Here is a 24,421-nt window from a genome sequence, read left to right on the forward strand (position 1 = left end):
TACGCAGTGTGCAGTACGGTGTATGGTACGCAGTGTGGTGGATGGTATGCAGTACGGTGTATGGTATGCAGTGTGCAGTACGGTGGATGGTATGCAGTGTGCAGTACGGTGGATGGTATGCAGTGTGCAGTATGGTGGATGGTATGCAGTGTGCAGTATGGTGGATGGTATGCAGTGTGGTGGATGGTATGCAGCGCGGTGGATGGTATGCAGCGCGGTGGATGGTATGCAGTGTGGTGGATGGTATGCAGTGTGCAGTACGGTGGATGGTATGCAGTGTGCAGTATGGTGGATGGTATGCAGGGTGCAGTATGGTGGATGGTATGCAGGGTGCAGTATGGTGGATGGTATGCAGTGTGCAGTATGGTGGATGGTATGCAGTGTGCAGTATGGTGGATGGTATGCAGTGTGCAGTACGGTGGATGGTATGCAGTGTGCAGTACGGTGGATGGTATGCAGTGTGCAGTATGGTGGATGGTATGCAGTGTGCAGTACGGTGGATGGTATGCAGTGTGCAGTACGGTGGATGGTATGCAGTGTGCAGTATGGTGGATGGTATGCAGTGTGCAGTACGGTGGATGGTATGCAGTGTGCAGTACGGTGGATGGTATGCAGTGTGCAGTATGGTGTATGGTATGCAGTGTGCAGTATGGTGGATGGTATGCAGTGTGCAGTACGGTGGATGGTATGCAGTGTGCAGTACGGTGGATGGTATGCAGTGTGCAGTACGGTGTATGGTATGCAGTGTGCAGTACGGTGTATGGTATGCAGTGTGCAGTACGGTGGATGGTATGCAGTGTGCAGTACGGTGGCGGTCAGTCACTGGTTCCAGGGTTACTTGGCTCATACACACCATATAAAACTGCAGACGGTATTGTTTCTTCACTAGACTCAGAACAAACATGCAGAAACCTGTGAAAGATCAAATAACATGCGGTCAGTTTTTCTGTGTGGGGGGCATCATCATCATCATCACAACCATATATTGCTGAGTCGTATGACCACTGTCACACTGAGTTGTCAAGACAAAACAACCCGACGTGGATCCAGGCTAATAGAATATAATTTGTGCTGAAGGCGTCGATTAAAACGTTCATCGGGTTTCGCCACATAAAGCAGCCAATGGGGATTTCCTGGGGAGAGGTGTAATCGAGTCGCCGGGCAGATTGCGTCTGTTTCAGCAGATCCCTGGATTTTAACTGGCTGTGACGGACAGTCACAGTGCTCCCAGCCAGGGTCAAGCCAATGAATCTGACAACAGGGCCCCTATTCAAAGTGTCTCAGATCAGGTCCTCTTATCTTTATTCATTGTGATCTAAAAAGGAAAAACGGACCGTAGAGATAAGCCCTCCTACTGTGAGACGCTTTGTGAATATGATCCCAGGTCAGGTTTAAACCAATCTAATGCACCACTCCTACTGTGAGACACTTTGTGAATATGATCCCAGGTCAGGTTTAAACCAATCTAATGCACCACTCCTACTGTGAGACGCTTTGTGAATATGATCCCAGGTCAGGTTTAAACCAATCTAATGCACCACTCCTACTGTGAGACGCTTTGTGAATATGATCCCAGGTCAGGTTTAAACCAGTGTGCTGATTCTTGCTGTCCCAAATGGTACCGTAATCCCTTTACAGTGCACTACTTTTCACCAGGACATATTGGACTCTGGTCATAAGAAGTGCACTACTCCAAGACTCATAGGGCTCTGGCCATAATAAGTGCACTACTCCAGGACCCAGAGGACTCTGGCCATAAGAAGTGCACTACTCCAGGACTCTGGCCATAAGAAGGGCCCTACTCCAGGACCCAGAGGACCCTGGTCATAAGAAGTGCACTACTCCAGGACCCAGAGGACTCTGGCCATAAGAAGGGCCCTACTCCAGGACCCAGAGGACCCTGGTCATAAGAAGTACACTACTCCAGGACCCAGAGGACTCTGGCCATAAGAAGGGCACTACTTTTCACCAGGACTCTGGCCATAAGAAGGGCACTACTTTTCACCAGGACTCTGGCCATAAGAAGTGCACTACTCCAGGACTCATAGGACTCTGGCCATAAGAAGTGCACTACTCCAGGACTCATAGGACTCTGTCCATAAGAAGTGCACTACTCCAGGACTCTGGCCATAAGAAGTGCACTACTCCAGGACTCTGGCCATAAGAAGGGCCCTACTCCAGGACCCAGAGGACCCTGGTCATAAGAAGTGCACTACTCCAGGACCCAGAGGACTCTGGCCATAAGAAGGGCCCTACTCCAGGACCCAGAGGACTCTGGCCATAAGAAGTGCACTACTCCAGGACTCTGGCCATAAGAAGGGCACTACTTTTCTCCAGGACCCAGAGGACTCTGGCCATAAGAAGTGCACTACTCCAGGACCCATAGGACTCTGGCCATAAGAAGTGCACTACTTTTCACCAGGACTCTGGCCATAAGAAGGGCACTACTCCAGGACCCATAGGACTCTGGCCATAAGAAGTGCACTACTCCAGGACCCAGAGGACTCTGGTCATAAGAAGGGCACTACTCCAGGACCCAGAGGACTCTGGCCATAAGAAGTGCACTACTCCAGGACCCATAGGACTCTGGCCATAAGAAGGGCACTACTCCAGGACCCAGAGGACTCTGGCCATAAGAAGTGCACTACTCCAGGACCCATAGGACTCTGGCCATAAGAAGGGCACTACTCCAGGACTCTGGCCATAAGAAGGGCCCTACTCCAGGACCCAGAGGACTCTGGCCATAAGAAGTGCACTACTCCAGGACTCTGGCCATAAGAAGGGCACTACTTTTCTCCAGGACCCAGAGGACTCTGGCCATAAGAAGTGCACTACTCCAGGACCCATAGGACTCTGGCCATAAGAAGTGCACTACTTTTCACCAGGACTCTGGCCATAAGAAGGGCACTACTCCAGGACCCATTGGACTCTGGCCATAAGAAGTGCACTACTCCAGGACCCAGAGGACTCTGGTCATAAGAAGGGCACTACTCCAGGACCCAGAGGACTCTGGCCATAAGAAGTGCACTACTCCAGGACCCATAGGACTCTGGCCATAAGAAGGGCACTACTCCAGGACTCTGGCCATAAGAAGGGCACTACTCCAGGACTCTGGTCATAAGAAGGGCACTACTTTTCTCCAGGACCCAGAGGACTCTGGCCATAAGAAGGGCACTACTCCAGGACCCAGAGGACTCTGGCCATAAGAAGTGCACTACTCCAGGACCCAGAGGACTCTGGCCATAAGAAGGGCACTACTCCAGGACCCAGAGGACTCTGGCCATAAGAAGTGCACTACTTTTCACCAGGACCCAGAGGACTCTGGCCATAAGAAGGGCACTACTCCAGGACCCAGAGGACTCTGGTCATAAGAAGGGCACTACTCCAGGACCCAGAGGACTCTGGTCATAAGAAGGGCACTACTTTTCTCCAGGACCCAGAGGACTCTGGCCATAAGAAGTGCACTACTCCAGGACCCAGAGGACTCTGGCCATAAGAAGGGCACTACTCCAGGACCCATAGGACTCTGGCCATAAGAAGGGCACTACTCCAGGACCCAGAGGACTCTGGCCATAAGAAGTGCACTACTCCAGGACCCAGAGGACTCTGGCCATAAGAAGTGCACTACTCCAGGACCCATAGGACTCTGGCCATAAGAAGGGCACTACTCCAGGACTCTGGCCATAAGAAGGGCACTACTCCAGGACCCAGAGGACTCTGGCCATAAGAAGGGCACTACTCCAGGACCCAGAGGACTCTGGTCATAAGAAGGGCACTACTCCAGGACCCAGAGGACTCTGGTCATAAGAAGGGCACTACTTTTCTCCAGGACCCAGAGGACTCTGGCCATAAGAAGTGCACTACTCCAGGACCCAGAGGACTCTGGCCATAAGAAGGGCACTACTCCAGGACCCAGAGGACTCTGGCCATAAGAAGTGCACTACTTTTCACCAGGACCCAGAGGACTCTGGCCATAAGAAGGGCACTACTCCAGGACCCAGAGGACTCTGGTCATAAGAAGGGCACTACTCCAGGACCCAGAGGACTCTGGTCATAAGAAGGGCACTACTTTTCTCCAGGACCCAGAGGACTCTGGCCATAAGAAGGGCACTACTCCAGGACCCATAGGACTCTGGCCATAAGAAGTGCACTACTCCAGGACCCAGAGGACTCTGGCCATAAGAAGGGCACTACTCCAGGACCCAGAGGACTCTGGCCATAAGAAGTGCACTACTCCAGGACCCAGAGGACTCTGGCCATAAGAAGTGCACTACTCCAGGACCCATAGGACTCTGGCCATAAGAAGGGCACTACTCCAGGACTCTGGCCATAAGAAGGGCACTACTCCAGGACTCTGGCCATAAGAAGTGCACTACTCCAGGACCCAGAGGACTCTGGCCATAAGAAGGGCACTACTCCAGGACCCATAGGACTCTGGTCGTAAGAAGTGCACTACTCCAGGACCCATAGGACTCTGGCCATAAGAAGGGTACTACTCCAGAATTTCAAGGGGTCTGAATACTTTCCGAATGCTCCGTCTTCTATATTAACACCACATGCTGTATCGATGGCTGTGTTCCACTGAGGCTCACCTGCCAGGTAGAGAGTGACTGAGGCTCACCTGCCAGGTAGAGAGTGACTGAGGCTCACCTGCCAGGTAGAGAGTGACTGAGGCTCACCTGCCAGGTAGAGAGTGACTGAGGCTCACCTGCTAGGTAGAGAGTGAAGGAGATGAAGCGATGGTATCGCACCAGGAACTGGAGTGAATCCTCTCTCTGAACCAACGCACCAAAATACTCCGCCAATGTCTCACCATAGAAGAAATAATTCACACAAATCAGGAAGTACCTGGAAGACAACAAAGAAGAATACTGTGAATATGTAGTTCTGTCTTTAATGTGTGTGCGTGTGTGTGTTACATCACATAGGCCCTATTTATTCAGAATCAATCACTTCACACAAATCAAGAAGTAACCTAAAGTACCTGGAAAGGATATTCTAATCTTTCCATTGGTTTAATGTGTGTTTTTTGCCTCACATATTTGTTGAGTATCAAGGTTAGAGTTTCATGGCAGTGGCCTTTGCTCAGGGTTGGCTTAACTGGTGTGTTTGTTGGTGAGCGTGCCAAGGTTATTATAGTAAACAAAAACTGAAACCAAAATTAGAAAAACTATTTTGTAAACTGAAATAAAATAAGAAAAACATTTTAAAAGATTAAAATGTGCACAAAATCTGCTCTGCTGTACAGAAATGTAAAACTCAAAGGGGAGAGGGGCACTCCATATTCACACTATTACCTGCAGAACAACATCAGTCAGCATTTTAGACAGAGAGGCAGAGCAGAGGGAGGAGAGCGAGAGAACGTAGGGAAAGAGAGAGACCGTAGGGAAACATAAAAAGAGAGAGCGAGAGAGACAGACCGTAGGGAAACAAAGAGAGAGAGCGAGACCTTAGGGAAAGAGAGAAACCATAGGGAAAGAGATATATTAGACCCTAGGGAGAGAGAGAGAGAGAGACCGTAGGGAGACAGAAAGAGCGAGCGAGAACGTAGGAAATAGTAAGAGAAAGATGGGTGAAATAGAGGGGAAAAAACAGAGACCTACTTAATGTAACCTTTAAACGTTTTAACCTCCTTTAAAGGCTGTGTGTTACAGGAGAGATTGAGACAGAGATACACTGAACAAAAATATAAACGCAACATGTAAACTGTTGGTCTCATGTTGCATGAGCTGAAATAAAATATCCCAGAAATGTTTTACATAAGCACAAAAAGCTTATTTTTCTCAAATGTTGTGCATAAATTTGTTTACATCCCTGTTCGTGAGTATTTCTCCTTCGCCAAGATAATCCAGCCACCTGACAGGTGTGGCATATCAAGAATATGATTAAACAGCATGATCATTACACAGCTGCACCTTGTGCTGGGGACAATAAAAGGCCACTCTAAAATGTATAGTTTTGTCACACAAGACAACGCCACTGATGTCTCAAGTTGAGGGAGCGTGGAATTGGCATGCTGACTGCAGGAATGTCCACCAGAGCTGTTGCCAGAGAACTGAATGTTGGCCACTGGTACACTGTAGTCGTGTGCTCTTCACGAATGAATCCCCGTTTCAACTGTCCGTGGCCGATGGCGTGTATGGCGTTGTGTAGGCGAGCGGTTTGCTGATGTCAACGGTGTGAACAGAGTGCCCCGTGGTGGGGTTATGGTATGGGCAGGTATAAGCTACGGACAACGAACACAATTGCATTTAAATCAATGGAAATTTGAATGCACGGAGATACCGTGACGAGATCCTGAGGCCCATTGTTGTGCCATTCATCCACCGCCATCACCTCATGTTTCAGCATGATAATGCACGGCCCCATATTGCAAGGGTCTGTACACAATAACTGGAAGCTGAACATGTCCCAGTTCTTCCATGGCCTGCATACTCACCAGACATGTCACCCATTGAGCATGTTCGGGATGCTCTGGATCGACTTGTACGACAGCATGTTCCAGTTCCCGCCAATATCCAGCAACTTCACAGCCATTGAAGAGGAGTGGGACAACATTCCACAGGCCACAATCAACAGCCTGATCAACTCAATGTGAAGGAGATGTGTCGCGCTGCATCAGGCAAATGGTGGTCACACCAGATACTGACGGGTTGTCATTCATTCCTCTACCTTAAAAAAATATATATCTGTCACCAACAGATGCATATATCTGTATTCCCAGTCATATGAAATCCATAGATTAGGACCTAATTTATTCATTTTAATTGACTGATTTCCTTATATGAACTGTAACTCAGTAAAATCTTTGAAATTGTTGCAAGTTGCGTTTATATTTTTCTTCAGTGTAGATACAATGTCCTCACCAGCTGAGTGTCCTGAACCAAGGCAACTCGTAGGAATGGTAGACTCTGTAGCCGATATCTATGATCTCCTGAAAACACTTGATCTGGATGGTCATCACCTACCAAGGAGAGAGAATCACATGGAGTTACCACTGGTTACCACCTACCAACCCAGGAAGAGTTACCACTGGTTACCACCTACCCATCCAGGAAGAGTTACCACTGGTTACCACCTACCCACCCAGGAAGAGTTACCACTGGTTACCACCTACCTACCCAGGAAGAGTTACCACTGGTTACCACTGGTTACCACCCACCTACCCAGGAAGAGTTACCACCGGTTACCACCTACCCACCCAGGAAGAGTTACCACCGGTTACCACCCACCTACCCAGGAAGAGTTACCACTGGTTACCACCCACCTACTCAGGAAGAGTTACCACTGGTTACCACCCACCTACCCAGGAAGAGTTACCACTGGTTACCACCCACCTACCCAGGAAGAGTTACCACTGGTTACCACCCACCTACCCAGGAAGAGTTACCACTGGTTACCACCCACCTACCCAGGAAGAGTTACCACTGGTTACCACCCACCTACCCAGGAAGAGTTACCACTGGTTACCACCCACCTACCCAGGAAGAGTTACCACTGGTTACCACCCACCTACCCAGGAAGAGTTACCACTGGTTACCACCCACCTACCCAGGAAGAGTTACCACTGGTTACCACCCACCTACCCAGGAAGAGTTACCACTGGTTACCACCCACCTACCCAGGAAGAGTTACCACTGGTTACCACCCACCTACCCAGGAAGAGTTACCACTGGTTACCACCCACCTACCCAGGAAGAGTTACCACTGGTTACCACCCACCTACCCAGGAAGAGTTACCACTGGTTACCACCCACCTACCCAGGAAGAGTTACCACTGGTTACCACCCACCTACCCAGGAAGAGTTACCACTGGTTACCACCCACCTACCCAGGAAGAGTTACCACTGGTTACCACCCACCTACCCAGGAAGAGTTACCACTGGTTACCACCCACCTACCCAGGAAGAGTTACCACTGGTTACCACCCACCTACCCAGGAAGAGTTACCACTGGTTACCACCCACCTACCCAGGAAGAGTTACCACTGGTTACCACCCACCTACCCAGGAAGAGTTACCACTGGTTACCACCCACCTACCCAGGAAGAGTTACCACTGGTTACCACCCACCTACCCAGGAAGAGTTACCACTGGTTACCACCCACCTACCCAGGAAGAGTTACCACTGGTCACCACCTACCTACCCAGGAAGAGTTACCACTGGTTACCACCTACCTACCCAGGAAGAATTACCACTGGTTACCACCCACCTACCCAGGAAGAGTTACCACTGGTTACCACCCACCTACCCAGGAAGAGTTACCACTGGTTACCACCCACCTACCCAGGAAGAGTTACCACTGGTTACCACCCACCTACCCAGGAAGAGGTACCACTGTGGTGTACCACTACTATGAGCATGGTGTTATAAAGCCACGTACCACTACTATGAGCATGGTGTTATAAAGCCACGTACCACTACTATGAGCATGATGGGTCCCAGGTAGATCACCATGAAGAATACCACTACTATGAGCATGGTGTTATAAAGCCACGTACCACTACTATGAGCATGGTGTTATAAAGCCACGTACCACTAATATGAGCATGGTGTTATAAAGCCACGTACCACTACTATGAGCATGGTGTTATAAAGCCACGTACCACTACTACGAACATGGTGTTATAAAGCCACGTACCACTACTATGAGCATGGTGTTATAAAGCCACGTACCACTAATATGAGCATGGTGTTATAAAGCCACGTACCACTACTACAAACATGGTGTTATAAAGCCACGTACCACTACTATGAGCATGGTGTTATAAAGCCACGTACCACTAATATGAGCATGGTGTTATAAAGCCACGTACCACTACTATGAGCATGACGGGTCCCAGGTAGATCACCATGAAGAATACCACTACTATGAGCATGGTGTTATAAAGCCACGTACCACTACTATGAGCATGACGGGTCCCAGGTAGATCACCATGAAGAATACCACTACTATGAGCATGGTGTTATAAAGCCACGTACCACTACTATGAGCATGTTGTTATAAAGCCACGTACCACTACTATGAGCATGGTGTTATAAAGCCACGTACCACTACTATGAGCATGGTGTTATAAAGCCACGTACCACTACTATGAGCATGGTGTTATAAAGCCACGTACCACTACTATGAGCATGACGGGTCCCAGGTAGATCACCATGAAGAATACCACTACTATGAGCATGGTGTTATAAAGCCACGTACCACTACTATGAGCATGTTGTTATAAAGCCACGTACCACTACTATGAGCATGGTGTTATAAAGCCACGTACCACTACTATGAGCATGACGGGTCCCAGGTAGATCACCATGAAGAATACCACTACTATGAGCATGGTGTTATAAAGCCACGTACCACTACTATGAGCATGGTGTTATAAAGCCACGTACCACTACTATGAGCATGGTGTTATAAAGCCACGTACCACTACTATGAGCATGACGGGTCCCAGGTAGATCACCATGAAGAATACCACTACTATGAGCATGGTGTTATAAAGCCACGTACCACTACTATGAGCATGGTGTTATAAAGCCACGTACCACTACTATGAGCATGACGGGTCCCAGGTAGATCACCATGAAGAATACCACTACTATGAGCATGGTGTTATAAAGCCACGTACCACTACTATGAGCATGGTGTTATAAAGCCACGTACCACTACTATGAGCATGACGGGTCCCAGGTAGATCACCATGAAGAATACCACTACTATGAGCATGGTGTTATAAAGCCACGTACCACTACTATGAGCATGTTGTTATAAAGCCACGTACCACTACTATGAGCATGGTGTTATAAAGCCACGTACCACTACTATGAGCATGACGGGTCCCAGGTAGATCACCATGAAGAATACCACTACTATGAGCATGGTGTTATAAAGCCACGTACCACTACTATGAGCATGGTGTTATAAAGCCACGTACCACTACTATGAGCATGGTGTTATAAAGCCACGTACCACTACTATGAGCATGACGGGTCCCAGGTAGATCACCATGAAGAATACCACTACTATGAGCATGGTGTTATAAAGCCACGTACCACTACTATGAGCATGGTGTTATAAAGCCACGTACCACTACTATGAGCATGACGGGTCCCAGGTAGATCACCATGAAGAATACCACTACTATGAGCATGGTGTTATAAAGCCACGTACCACTACTATGAGCATGGTGTTATAAAGCCACGTACCACTACTATGAGCATGGTGTTATAAAGCCACGTACCACTACTATGAGCATGACGGGTCCCAGGTAGATCACCATGAAGAATACCACTACTATGAGCATGGTGTTATAAAGCCACGTACCACTACTATGAGCATGGTGTTATAAAGCCACGTACCACTACTATGAGCATGACGGGTCCCAGGTAGATCACCATGAAGAATACCACTACTATGAGCATGGTGTTATAAAGCCACGTACCACTACTATGAGCATGGTGTTATAAAGCCACGTACCACTACTATGAGCATGGTGTTATAAAGCCACGTACCACTACTATGAGCATGGTGTTATAAAGCCACGTACCACTACTATGAGCATGGTGTTATAAAGCCACGTACCACTACTATGAGCATGGTGTTATAAAGCCACGTACCACTACTATGAGCATGACGGGTCCCAGGTAGATCACCATGAAGAATACCACTACTATGAGCATGGTGTTATAAAGCCACGTACCACTACTATGAGCATGGTGTTATAAAGCCACGTACCACTACTATGAGCATGACGGGTCCCAGGTAGATCACCATGAAGAATACCACTACTATGAGCATGGTGTTATAAAGCCACGTACCACTACTATGAGCATGACGGGTCCCAGGTAGATCACCATGAAGAATACCACTACTATGAGCATGGTGTTATAAAGCCACGTACCACTACTATGAGCATGTTGTTATAAAGCCACGTACCACTAATATGAGCATGGTGTTATAAAGCCACGTACCACTACTATGAGCATGGTGTTATAAAGCCACGTACCACTAATATGAGCATGGTGTTATAAAGCCACGTACCACTACTATGAGCATGGTGTTATAAAGCCACGTACCACTACTATGAGCATGACGGGTCCCAGGTAGATCACCATGAAGAATACCACTACTATGAGCATGGTGTTATAAAGCCACGTACCACTACTATGAGCATGGTGTTATAAAGCCACGTACCACTAATATGAGCATGACGGGTCCCAGGTAGATCACCATGAAGAATACCACTACTATGAGCATGGTGTTATAAAGCCACGTACCACTACTATGAGCATGGTGTTATAAAGCCACGTACCACTACTATGAGCATGACGGGTCCCAGGTAGATCACCATGAAGAATCCTGAAATCATGGCCAGAGACAGAACCCCTCGGATCCACCAGTTCCTCCATCTGGAAACACAGACACACATCAATACACACATCAATACACACATCAATACACACATCAATACACACAGATACACATCAATACACACATCAATACACACATCAATACACACATCAATACACACATCAATACACACATCAATACACACATCAATACACACAGATACACACATCAATACACACATCAATACACACAGACACACATCAATACACACAGATACACATCAATACACATCGATACACATCAATACACACCAATACACACAGACACACACAGATACACATCAATACACATCGATACACATCGATACACACAGATACACACATCAATACACACATCAATACACACAGATACACACAGATACACACATCAATACACACATCAATACACACAGATACACATCAATACACATCGATACACATCAATACACACCAATACACACAGACACACACAGATACACATCAATACACATCGATACACATCGATACACACAGATACACACATCAATACACACATCAATACACACAGACACACACAGATACACATCAATACACACATCAATACACACCAATACACACAGATACACACCAATACACACAGATACACACCAATACACACAGATACACACCAATACACACAGATACACACCAATACACACAGATACACACCAATACACACAGATACACACCAATACACACAGATACACACATCAATACACACAGATACACACATCAATACACACAGATACACACCAATACACACAGACACATCAATACACACAGATACACATCAATACACACAGATACACATCAATACACACAGATACACATCAATACACACAGATACACACCAATACACACAGACACATCAATACACACAGATACACATCAATACACACAGATACACACCAATACACACAGATACACACCAATACACACAGATACACACCAATACACACAGATACACACCAATACACACAGATACACATCAATACACACAGATACACATCAATACACACAGATACACACCAATACACACCAATACACACAGATACACATCAATACACACAGATACACATCAATACACACAGATACACATCAATACACACAGATACACACCAATACACACCAATACACACAGATACACACCAATACACACAGATACACACCAATACACACAGATACACACATCAATACACACAGATACACATCAATACACACAGATATACATCAATACACACAGATACACATCAATACACACAGATACACATCAATACACACATCAATACACACAGATACACATCAATACACACATCAATACACACAGATACACATCAATACACACAGATACACATCAATACACACAGATACACACATCAATACACACAGATACACACATCAATACACACAGATACACACATCAATACACACACAGATACACACATCAATACACACACAGATACACATCAATACACACACAGATACACATCAATACACACACAGATACACATCAATACACACACAGATACACATCAATACACACACAGATACACATCAATACACACACAGATACACATCAATACACACAGACACACATCAATACACACACAGACACACACAGACACACACATCAATACACACACAGACACACATCAATACACACAATACAGATACACATCAATACACACAGATACACATCAATACACACACAGATACATCAATACACACATCAATACACACAGATACACACATCAATACACACACAGATACACATCAATACAGATACACATCAATACACACACACACAGATACACATCAATACACACACACACAGATACACATCAATACACACACAGATACACATCAATACACACACAGATACACATCAATACACACACAGATACACATCAATACACACACAGATACACATCAATACACACACAGACACACACAGACACACACATCATTACACACAGATACACATCAATACACACACAGACACACACATCAATACACACAATACAGATACACACAGATACACATCAATACACACACAGATACACACACACAGATACACATCAATACACACACAGATACACATCAATACACATCAATACACACAGACACACATCAATACACACACAGACACACACAGACACACACAGACACACACAGACACACACAGACACACACAGACACACACAGACACACACAGATACACATCAATACACACAGATACACATCAATACACACAATACAGATACACATCAATACACACACAGATACACATCAATACACACACAGATACACATCAATACACACACAGATACACATCAATACACACACAGATACACATCAATACACACAGATACACACACACAGATACACATCAATACACACACAGATACACATCAATACACACACAGATACACACATCAATACACACACAGAAACACACATCAATACACACACAGAAACACACATCAATACACACACAGATACACACATCAATACACACACAGATACACATCAATACACACACAGATACACATCAATACACACACAGATACACATCAATACACACAGATACACACACACAGATACACATCAATACACACACAGATACACATCAATACACACACAGATACACACATCAATACACACACAGAAACACACATCAATACACACACAGAAACACACATCAATACACACACAGATACACACATCAATACACACACAGATACACATCAATACACACACAGATACACATACAGATACACACACAGATACACATCAATACACACAATACAGATACACATCAATACACACACAGATACACATCAATACACACACAGATACACATCAATACACACACAGATACACATCAATACACACACAGATACACATCAACACACACAGACACACACATCAATACACACACAGAAACACACATCAATACACACACAGAAACACACATCAATACACACACAGATACACATCAATACACACACAGACACACATCAATACACACACAGACACACACAGACACACACATCAAAACACACACAGACACACACATCAATACACACAATACAGATACACATCAATACACACACAGATACACATCAATACACACACAGATACACATCAATACACACACAGATACACATCAATACACACACAGATACACATCAATACACACACAGATACACATCAATACACACACAGATACACATCAATACACACAGATACACACACACAGATACACATCAATACACACACAGATACACATCAATACACACACAGATACACATCAACACACACAGACACACACATCAATACACACACAGACACACACATCAATACACACACAGAAACACACATCAATACACACACAGACACACACATCAATACACACACAGATACACATACAGATACACACACAGATAAACATCAATACACACACAGATACACATCAATACACACACAGATACACATACAGATACACACACAGATAAACATCAATACACACACAGATACACATCAATACACACACAGATAAACATCAATACACACACAGATACACATCAATACACACACAGATACACATCAATACACACACAGATACACATCAATACACACACAGATACACATCAATACACACACAGATACACATCAATACACACACAGATACACATCAATACACATCAATACACACACAGACACATCAATACACACAGATACACACCAATATACACAGATACACACCAATACACACAGATACACACCAATACACACAGATACACATCAATACACACAGATACACAATGACATAGCAAGACGTTTTCGTCTTTGAGCTTCTAGTCATGAAATCTATGCAGCCTTTTATAGCTACTGTTTACAGGCCTTCTGGGCCGTATACAGCGTTCCTCACTGCGCTCCTATTGGACCTTGTAGCCATGGCAGATAATATTCAAATGTTTGGTGACTTCAATATTCACATGGAAAAGTCCACAAACCCACTCCAAAAGGCTTTTCGGAGCCATCATCAACTCAGTGGGTTTTGTCCAACATGTCTTCGGACCTATGCATTGCCACAGTCATACTCTGGACCTAGTTTTGTCCCGTGGAATAAATATTGTGGATCTACATGTTTTTCCTCATAATCCTGGACTGTGGGACCACCATCATATTACGTTTGCAATCGCAACAAATAATCTGCTCAGACCCCAACTAAGGATGATCAAAAGCTGTGCTATAAATTTTCAGACAACCCAAAGATTCCTAGATGCCCTTCCAGACTCCTTCCACCTACCCAATGACGTCAGAGTACAAAAATCAGTTAACCACCTAACCGAGAATCTACATTTAACCTTGAGTAATACCCTAGACACAGTTGCACCCCTAAAAACCCCAAAAACATTTGTCACAAGAAATTATCTCCTCGCTATACAGAAAATACAAGAGCCCTGAAGCAAGCTTCCAGAATTTTTTTACGGAAATGTCGCTCCACCAAACTGAAAGTCTTCCGACAGGCTTGGAAAGATCGTGACGTGCAATATCAAAGAGCCATACATTTACATTTACATTTAAGTCATTTAGCAGACGCTCTTATCCAGAGCGACTTACAAATTGGTGCATTCACCTTATGACATCACTTAAGCTCGATTAGCCTATTATTCCAACCTAATTGAGGAGAATAAGAACAATCCAAAATGTAATTTTGATACTGTCACAAAGCTAACTAAAAATAATCATTCCCCAAGAGACGATGGCTTTCACTTCAGCAGTGATAATTTCATGAACTTCTTCAACGAAAAGATCATGATCATTAGAAAGCAAATTACAGACTCCTCTTTGAATCTGAATATTTCTCCAAAGCTTAGTTGTCCTGAGTCTGCACAGAACTGCCAGGATCTCAGATCAAAATGGGGACACTCAAGTTTTTTTAGTACTATATCTCTTGACACATTGATGAAAATAATCATGGCCTTTAAACCGTCAAGCTGCATACTGGACTCTATTCCAACTAAACTACTGAAAGAGCTACTTCCTGTGCTTGGCCCTCCTATGTTGAACATAATAAATAGCTCTCTATCCACCGGATGTGTACCAAACTCACTAAAAGTGGCAGTAATAAAGCCTCTTGAAAAAGCTAAAGCTTGACAGATTTTTTTTTTTTTTAAGTATTAAAATTGGCCTATATCGAATCTCCCTGTTTTTGAAAAAGCTGTTATGCAGCAACTCACTGCCTTCCGGAAGACAAATAATCTATACGAAACACTTCAGTCTGGTTTCAGACCCCATCATATTACTGAGACTGCGCTCGTAATAGGTAGTAAATTACCATTTAATGGCGTCAGACCAAGGCTCTGCATCTGTCCTTGTGCTCCTAGACCTTAGTGCCGCTTCTGACAACATCCATCACCACATTCTTTTGGAGAGACTGGAAACCTTAATTGGTCTACACGGACAAGTTCTGGCCTGGTTTAGATCTTATCTGTCGGAAAGATATCAGTTTCTCTGTGGCTGGTTTGTCCTCTGACAAATCAATTGTAAGTTTCGGTGTTCATCAAGGTTCCGTTTTAGGACCAATATTGTTTTCACTATATAGGTCATTCGGAAACATAATGTTAAGTTTCACTGCTATGCGGACGATACACAGCTGTACATTTCGATGAAACATGGTGAAGCCCCAAAATTGGACTCCCTGGAAGCCTGTGTTTCAGACATAAGGAAGTGGATGGCGGCAATTTTTAAAACTCTTAAACTCGGACAAAACAGAGGTTCTAGTTCTAGGTCCCAAGAAACAAAGAGATCTTCTGTTGGATCTGACAATTAATCTTGATGGTTGTACAGTCGTCTCAAATAAAACTGAAGGACTTCGGCGTTACTCTGGACCCTGATCTCTCTTTTGACGAACATATCAAGACTGTTTCAAGGACAGCTTTTTTCCATCTACGTAACATTGCAAAAATCTGAAGATTTCTGCCCAAAAATTGAGAAAAATGTATGAATGCTTTTGTCACTTCCTGATTAGACTACTGCAATGCTATACTCTCCGGCTACCCGGATAAAGCACTAAATAAACTTCAGTTAGTGCTAAATACAGCTGCTAGAATCTTGACTAGAACCCCCAAAGATGTGATCATATTACTCCAGTGCTAGCCTCTCTACACTGGCTTCCTGTTAAGGCTAGGACTGATTTCAAGGTTTTACTGCTGACCTACAAAGCATTACATGGGCTTGCTCCCATCTAGCTTTCTGATTTGGTTCTGCCGTACATACCTACACGTACGCTACGGTCACAAGACGCAGGCCTCCTTATTGTCCCTAGAATTTCTAAGCAAACAGCTGGAGGCAGGGCTTTCTCCTATAGAGCTAAATTTTTATGGAATGGTCTGCCTACCCATGTGATAAAGGTTGAGACCGAGTCTACATCTAAGTCTTTTGTTTGTTTGTTTGTCTATTGTTGTGACTTAGATCAAGATCTGGTTGAGAGAATGCCAAGAGTGTGCAAAGCTATCAAGGCAAAGGGTTTGCTATTTGAAGAAATCGCAAATATAAAATATATTTGGATTTGTTTAAAAAAAAAAAAAGTTGGTTACTACATGATTCCAAATGTGTTATTTCATAGTTGATGTCTTTACTGTTATTCTACAATGTAAAAAAATAGTAAAAAAGAAGAAAAACCCTTGAATGAGCAGCTGTTCTAAAACTGTGTATTCGTCCATTAAGTTGTTTCAACTGGTACCGGGGGACCTTCAGACGAGTCGCGAGGCCTGTGGGGCATCCTAGAGCAAAACAACGTAGGTGTTCATGAGAGTCTCACCTTTCCACAGTGTGTAGCCCAAACTGTTCGGACGCTCCAGACAGAAGTTGGCAGATCGGCTTCAGACGAGTCCCAAATGCTTGTGGGAGTCGTAGACCAAGACGGGGAGCACCATCGTGTTTGTGAGAGTCTCATCTTTCCATAGAGGGGTCATTATAGTTTGTAGGCCAAACCGTTCAGATGCTACAGATGATTTTGTGAGAAGACTGGATTTCTCATGGTCTGACAAACACCGCTTTAGCTCAGCCACCTTTCTCCAGATGCAGAATATCGACAGAGCTGAGGATTGAGACTCTACCAATGCAGAAAAAAACCCACACTATTTCTTGCTTGGGGATTGTTTTATTATGCTAATTTGATTTCCACGGGGGCATGGACATGTGGACATCGACCAACTTCCTGTTGAGACACTGAAGTGTGTGTGTGTGTATTTGTGTGTGTGTTACCTGGGGTTGAGGCCCTCCACAGCCCTGTTGAGGAACTGTGGAGTGTTGTCTACTGTGGAGGGAGGAACGTCTGGTGTGCCTGCTTTAGGCTCACTGTCTCCCTCTCCTCCAGCCTCACCAGGCAGACCCAGTCTGTCCTCTCCATCTCCTCCAGCCTCACCAGGCAGACCCAGTCTGTCCTCTCCAGCTGCCTCCTAACACACACACACCACACACACGAGATGGAGAGCGTTAGACTAGAATACTAGTGTGTCAGCACAAAGAAAACCAACAATGATGCTATACGGAACCAAAATATAAAAACACAACGCGTAAAAAGATCCCATTTCCATACGCACAAAAAGCATATTTATTTCCAATTTTGCGCACAAATTTGTTTTACATCCCTGTCAGGGAGTATTTCTCCTTTGCCAAGATAATCCATCCATCTGACAGGTCTGGCATATCAAGACGCTGATTAAAAAGCATTATCATTACACAGGTGCGCCTTGTGCTGGGGACAATAAAAGGCTACTCTAAAATGTGCAGTTTTGTCACACAATGCTACAGATGTCTCAAGTTGAGGCAGTGTGCAATTGGCATGCTGACTGCAGGAATGTCCACCAGATCTGTTGTCAGAGAATTTAATGTTGATTTCTCTACCATAAGCTGCCTCCCAACGTTGTTTTAGAGAATATAGCAGTACGTTCAACTGGCCTCACAACCACAGACCACGTGTAACAAAGCCAGCCCAGGACCTCCACATCTAGTTTCTTCACCTGTGGGATCGTCTGAGACCAGCCACCCAGACAGCTGATGAAACAGAGAAGTCTTTTTGTCTGTAATAAAGCCCTCATTCTGATTGGCTGGGCCTGGCTCCCCAGTGGGTTGGCCTATGCCCTCCCAGGCCCACCCATGGTTGCCCCCCTGCCCAATCATGTGAAATCCATAGATTAGGGACGAATTAATTAATTAATTTCCTGTTGAACGCGGGAGAGCACGGTTTGTTGTTTTGAAAGTGCTTTGGAAAGTTCTTAGCAGCTAGCTAACTTCTTAGCTTGGATCCCGCTAACAGTCTGCATCAGTTGCTGGGACTGCTATTCTCTGTCCAGTGATCCTGCCGACCAAGGCCGGGTCGAAGGAGCTATTTGGCGTAGCAGCTAGCCTAGCTGCTAGCTAGCTGCCTATCAAGCTAGCGGGGTTTGAGGGCTTGAACGCAGCCCGCAACGCAGTTAGCCATTGTGGCTGGGACCACAGATTGTCCCGGGTTTGTGGCTGTCTAGAGACCTGTTGTTAATGCATTAAACAAAGCATGTGTTCATGTATGCTGATGATTCAACCAGCTACACATCAGCAACCACAGCTAATGAAGTCACTGACACCCTTAAAGAGTTGCAGTCTGTTTTGGAATGGGTGGCCAGTAATAAACTGGTCCTGAACATCCCTAAAACTAAGAGCATTGTATTTGGTACAAATCATTCCTTAAGCTCTAGACCTCAGCTGAATCTGGTAATGAATGGTGTGGCTGTTGAACAAGTTGACGAGACTAAATCACTTAGATTGTAAACTGTCATGGTCAAAACATATAGATTCAATGGTTGTAAAGATGGGGAGAGGTCTCTGTAATAAAGAGATTTTGACACCACACTCCCCAAAAGCAAGTCCTGCAGGCTCTAGTTCCGTCTTATCTTTGATTATTGTCCTGTTGTGGTCGAGTGCTGCAAGGAAAAACCTAGTTAAGCTGCAGCTGGTCCAGAACAGAGCGGCACGTCTTGCTCTTCATTGTAATCAGAGATCTGATATAAATACTATGCATGCCAGTCTCTCTTGGCTAAGAGTTGAGGAGAGACTGACTGCATCACTTCTTTTTACAAGAAACAATGTGTAGAAAATCCCAAATTGTTTGCATTGTCAAGTTACATACAGCTCTGACACAAACACACACTTATCCCACCAGAAATGCCACCAGGGGTCTTTTCACAGTCCCCACATCCAGTACAAATTCAAGAAAGCGTACAGTATTAATATAGAGCCCTTATTGCGCGGTACTCCGTTCCATCTCATATTGAGCTCAAATGAACAGCAAACCTGGTTTCAAATAACAGATAAAGCAACACCTCACAGCACAACGCCTCTCCCCTACTTGACTTAGTTTGTGTGTATGTATTGACATGTAGGCTACATGCCTCTTTTACATTTTTTAATTGGATGTAGTTCTGTCCTTGAGCTGTTCTTGTCTATTAATGTTCTGTATTATATCATGTTTCCTGTTTTGTGTGGACCCCAGGAAGAGTAGCTGCGGTTTATGCAACAGCTACTGGGGATCCTAATAAAATACCAACAGCTCTAGAAAGAGGCCTGAGATCCCGAGCTGGAATTCTGAGTTGAATGACCATTCAAAGATGGGGGCTTCCCCCACGGCAACGCCAACGGCAACGGAAGGTAGGCTTCCCCCATTTGTCAGGAAGTTGCACTGAAGTCTGAATTCTGAGATTCCAGAGTTCCCAACGGCAACGGAAGGTAGACTTCTTCACCGCGTCAAAACACCAATTTACAATGAGCTGGAGACCGTGTGCATTTTGAAAACCTGAATGTTATAATACACGTCTTTACCTTGCTTCAAAGTAGCCAATTAGATCTCTTTTCTCTAAAATTTCAAAATTGATATTTTCTTCTCTGTCACGTGAAACCGCTTGCATGTGCAGTACCCTTTAGAAATCAGTGTTTTCTCGCTAATTGCATTATGGAATGAATATGTCACGCTCAGCCTTCTTACTCTGCATTGTGCACATTACTGAGCTTATAATGTTAAAAAATAGTTTATCAACATTTTAAGCTAAACATTCTGATCTGTCGCTTTGCTTTTTAAGTGTATTTAAAAGAAAAAAAATTGGCCTAGGCCCACTGGTTGTATGAATTAGGGATCTATCATCCCACACCTGTCTCAGAGTCTGTTTGGAATAGGTTATTTATTTCTCCACAAGCTGACCAATAGAATAGGTAGACTAAACTTTTCTACTATAGTAGATTGACACAGGCTAGTGATTTTGCTGTTCGTTACTCGTCCTGTTGGCTGAGGAGAAGTAAAAAATGTGGACAGTTCTTCTAACACGTTCAAAGTTCACATTAGAATTCCTTAAGAAGAAACGCACATCATTGCATCCTAAACTTATGTTAATACAAATGACCATATTCTAAATGAATTACCATATTCTAAATGAATTACCATATTCTATGTGAATTACCATATTCTAAGTGAATTACCGTATTCTAAGTGAATTACCATATTCTAAATGAATTACCATATTCTAAATGATTTACCATATTCTAAATGAATTACCGTATTCTAAATGTGATGATTTCTGTCGTTCTGAGCACCGTGGGTGGACGCCCTAATCCGGTTACGCATCCAAAACATACGGGTCCGGTACATTTCTCAAATGTCTGGTAAATTAAAAAGGTTGCCGGTCAAACAGTCCAGCGCGGAAACCCTGGCAGGTAAAGTCACTAGGCATTAGGATAGATAATAATAAGGTATTTGAGGTAGATACCTGCATGTACGTAAAGTGACTAGGCATTAGGATAGATAATAATAAGGTATTTGAGGTAGATATGTACATGCAGGTAAAGTCACTAGGCATTAGGATAGATAATAATAAGGTATTTGAGGTAGATATGTACATGAAGGTAAAGTGACTAGGCATTAGGATAGATAATAATAAGGTATTTGAGGTAAATATGTACATGCAGGTAAAGTGACTAGGCATTAGGATAGATAATAATAAGGTATTTGAGGTAGATATGTACATGCAGGTAAAGTGACTAGGCATCAGGATAGATAATAATAAGGTATTTGAGGTAGATATGTACATGAAGGCAGGGTAAAGTGCCTAGGCATTAGGATAGATAATAATAAGGTATTTGAGGTAGATATGTACATGCAGGTAAAGTGACTAGGCATTAGGATAGATAATAACAAGGTATTTGAGGTAGATATGTACATGCAGGTAAAGTGACTAGGCATTAGGATAGATAATAATAAGGTATTTGAGGTAGATACAGTCAGGGTTGCAAAATTCAGCGAAATTTCAATAAAATTACCTGGTTTTCCAGAAATTCTGGTTGGAGGATTCTGGATTTAAAAAATAAACTGTTTTGTGGTTGTAATTTAACTGACAAAAATGCTGTTATAAGAGGCTATCAAAGGCCACCGAATGAGAGAAGTGGGTGCTCAGTTTCCCACTAATAATTACCAGTTGGGCGGGGGGCCATTCAAGTGTATTTTTCCCCAGTCGTATGTGGTAAATTCCCACTTGGTTACAAATGCACTAGATCTCCTTCAGTGTCAGATGCTCACTTGTGACTCTCATAAAGGGGGGGGTGTCTCCAGGGTAACATGATGGGCTGTTCCGTAACTACGTGCAACACAGGGTTCATTGACCAATTCATTGAAAACTTGGTCTTTGGCTTGCTTATATAGAGCGTGTGCTACCAATTTACCCTGTAAATAATGCAATGTGTAATGGATGCAAGAGGGAAGTTCCTAACGTGGCGCAAGCACTTTCACGAGGTGCTGAAACCCCCCATTCTCAACCACAGAGAATGGTTTATCGACGCGGATATGCGCCTTAAGACTGTACAAAATGTATTTTAAAACGGAATAGCCCGAAATGTTTTTTTTTCAGCTCAAATTTACTCAAGAGGCATAGTGGGCATAGCCTATAGTGTTTTTACGTAGTAAATATATATTTATTTTTTTAATCTATTCATTCGGGTTCACAGTGCGGACCAAACTGAGGTCCCTGTAACAAACGGTTTGGTACGAATATGTGTACCGTTACACCCCTAGTTAACCTGCGAGATCACACAGTCATCCGGAACAACAGGGCCTTTCATGCAAGACTCGGGGTTGAATTCCTCGAAGCGAGGATAAAAGGCCTTCAGCTCGTTAGGGAGTTCTACATCACTGGGCACCTCATGACTCAGAGCTGTAGTACAGTAGGCTAGAGTTCAGAGCTGTAGTACAGTAGGCTAGAGTTCAGAGCTGTACTACAGTAGGGTAGAGTTCAGAGCTGTAGGGTCGAGTTCAGAGCTGTAGGGTCGAGTTCAGAGCTGTAGGGTAGAGTTCAGAGCTGTACTACAGTAGGGTAGAGTTCAGAGCTGTACAACAGTAGGGTAGAGTTCAGAGCTGTACTACAGTAGGGTAGAGTTCAGAGCTGTACTACAGTAGGGTAGAGTTCAGAGCTGTACTACAGTAGGGTAGAGTTCAGAGCTGTACTACAGTAGGGTAGAGTTCAGAGCTGTACTACAGTAGGGTAGAGTTCAGAGCTGTACTACAGTAGGGTAGAGTTCAGAGCTGTACTACAGTAGGGTAGAGTTCAGAGCTGTACTACAGTAGGGTAGAGTTCAGAGCTGTAGGGTAGAGTTCAGAGCTGTACTACAGTAGGGTAGAGTTCAGAGCTGTACAACAGTAGGGTAGAGTTCAGAGCTGTACAACAGTAGGGTAGAGTTCAGAGCTGTACTACAGTAGGGTAGAGTTCAGAGCTGTACTACAGTAGGGTAGAGTTCAGAGCTGTACTACAGTAGGGTAGAGTTCAGAGCTGTACTACAGTAGGGTAGAGTTCAGAGCTGTAGGGTAGAGTTCAGAGCTGTAGGGTAGAGTTCAGAGCTGTAGGGTAGAGTTCAGAGCTGTAGGGTAGAGTTCAGAGCTGTAGGGTAGAGTTCAGAGCTGTAGGGTAGAGTTCAGAGCTGTAGGGTA

At 44.3% G+C, this 24,421-nt stretch overlaps 1 protein-coding gene across 4 annotated transcripts in view; it reads right to left on the reverse strand.

Moving 5' to 3' along the window:
* cds1 (CDP-diacylglycerol synthase (phosphatidate cytidylyltransferase) 1) overlaps positions 1-24,421 on the reverse strand; it is a 58,001-nt gene that overhangs the window by 19,662 nt on the left and 13,918 nt on the right. For 3 of the 4 annotated variants that reach the window (XM_055887853.1, XM_055887852.1, XM_055887854.1), the window contains 5 exons: positions 18,685-18,878; positions 11,313-11,409; positions 6,867-6,964; positions 4,709-4,848; positions 854-912 (listed from right to left, as the gene is read on the reverse strand). In XM_055887853.1, coding sequence (XP_055743828.1) covers positions 854-912; positions 4,709-4,848; positions 6,867-6,964; positions 11,313-11,409; positions 18,685-18,878 — 588 coding nt within the window. The remainder of the gene's footprint in view (positions 1-853; positions 913-4,708; positions 4,849-6,866; positions 6,965-11,312; positions 11,410-18,684; positions 18,879-24,421) is intronic. The other variant, XM_055887855.1, reaches the window with a different exon arrangement.

Source organism: Salvelinus fontinalis, chromosome 28 (assembly GCF_029448725.1).
Source record: "Salvelinus fontinalis isolate EN_2023a chromosome 28, ASM2944872v1, whole genome shotgun sequence".
In the NCBI taxonomy this organism is placed as follows: Eukaryota; Metazoa; Chordata; class Actinopteri; order Salmoniformes; family Salmonidae; genus Salvelinus; species Salvelinus fontinalis.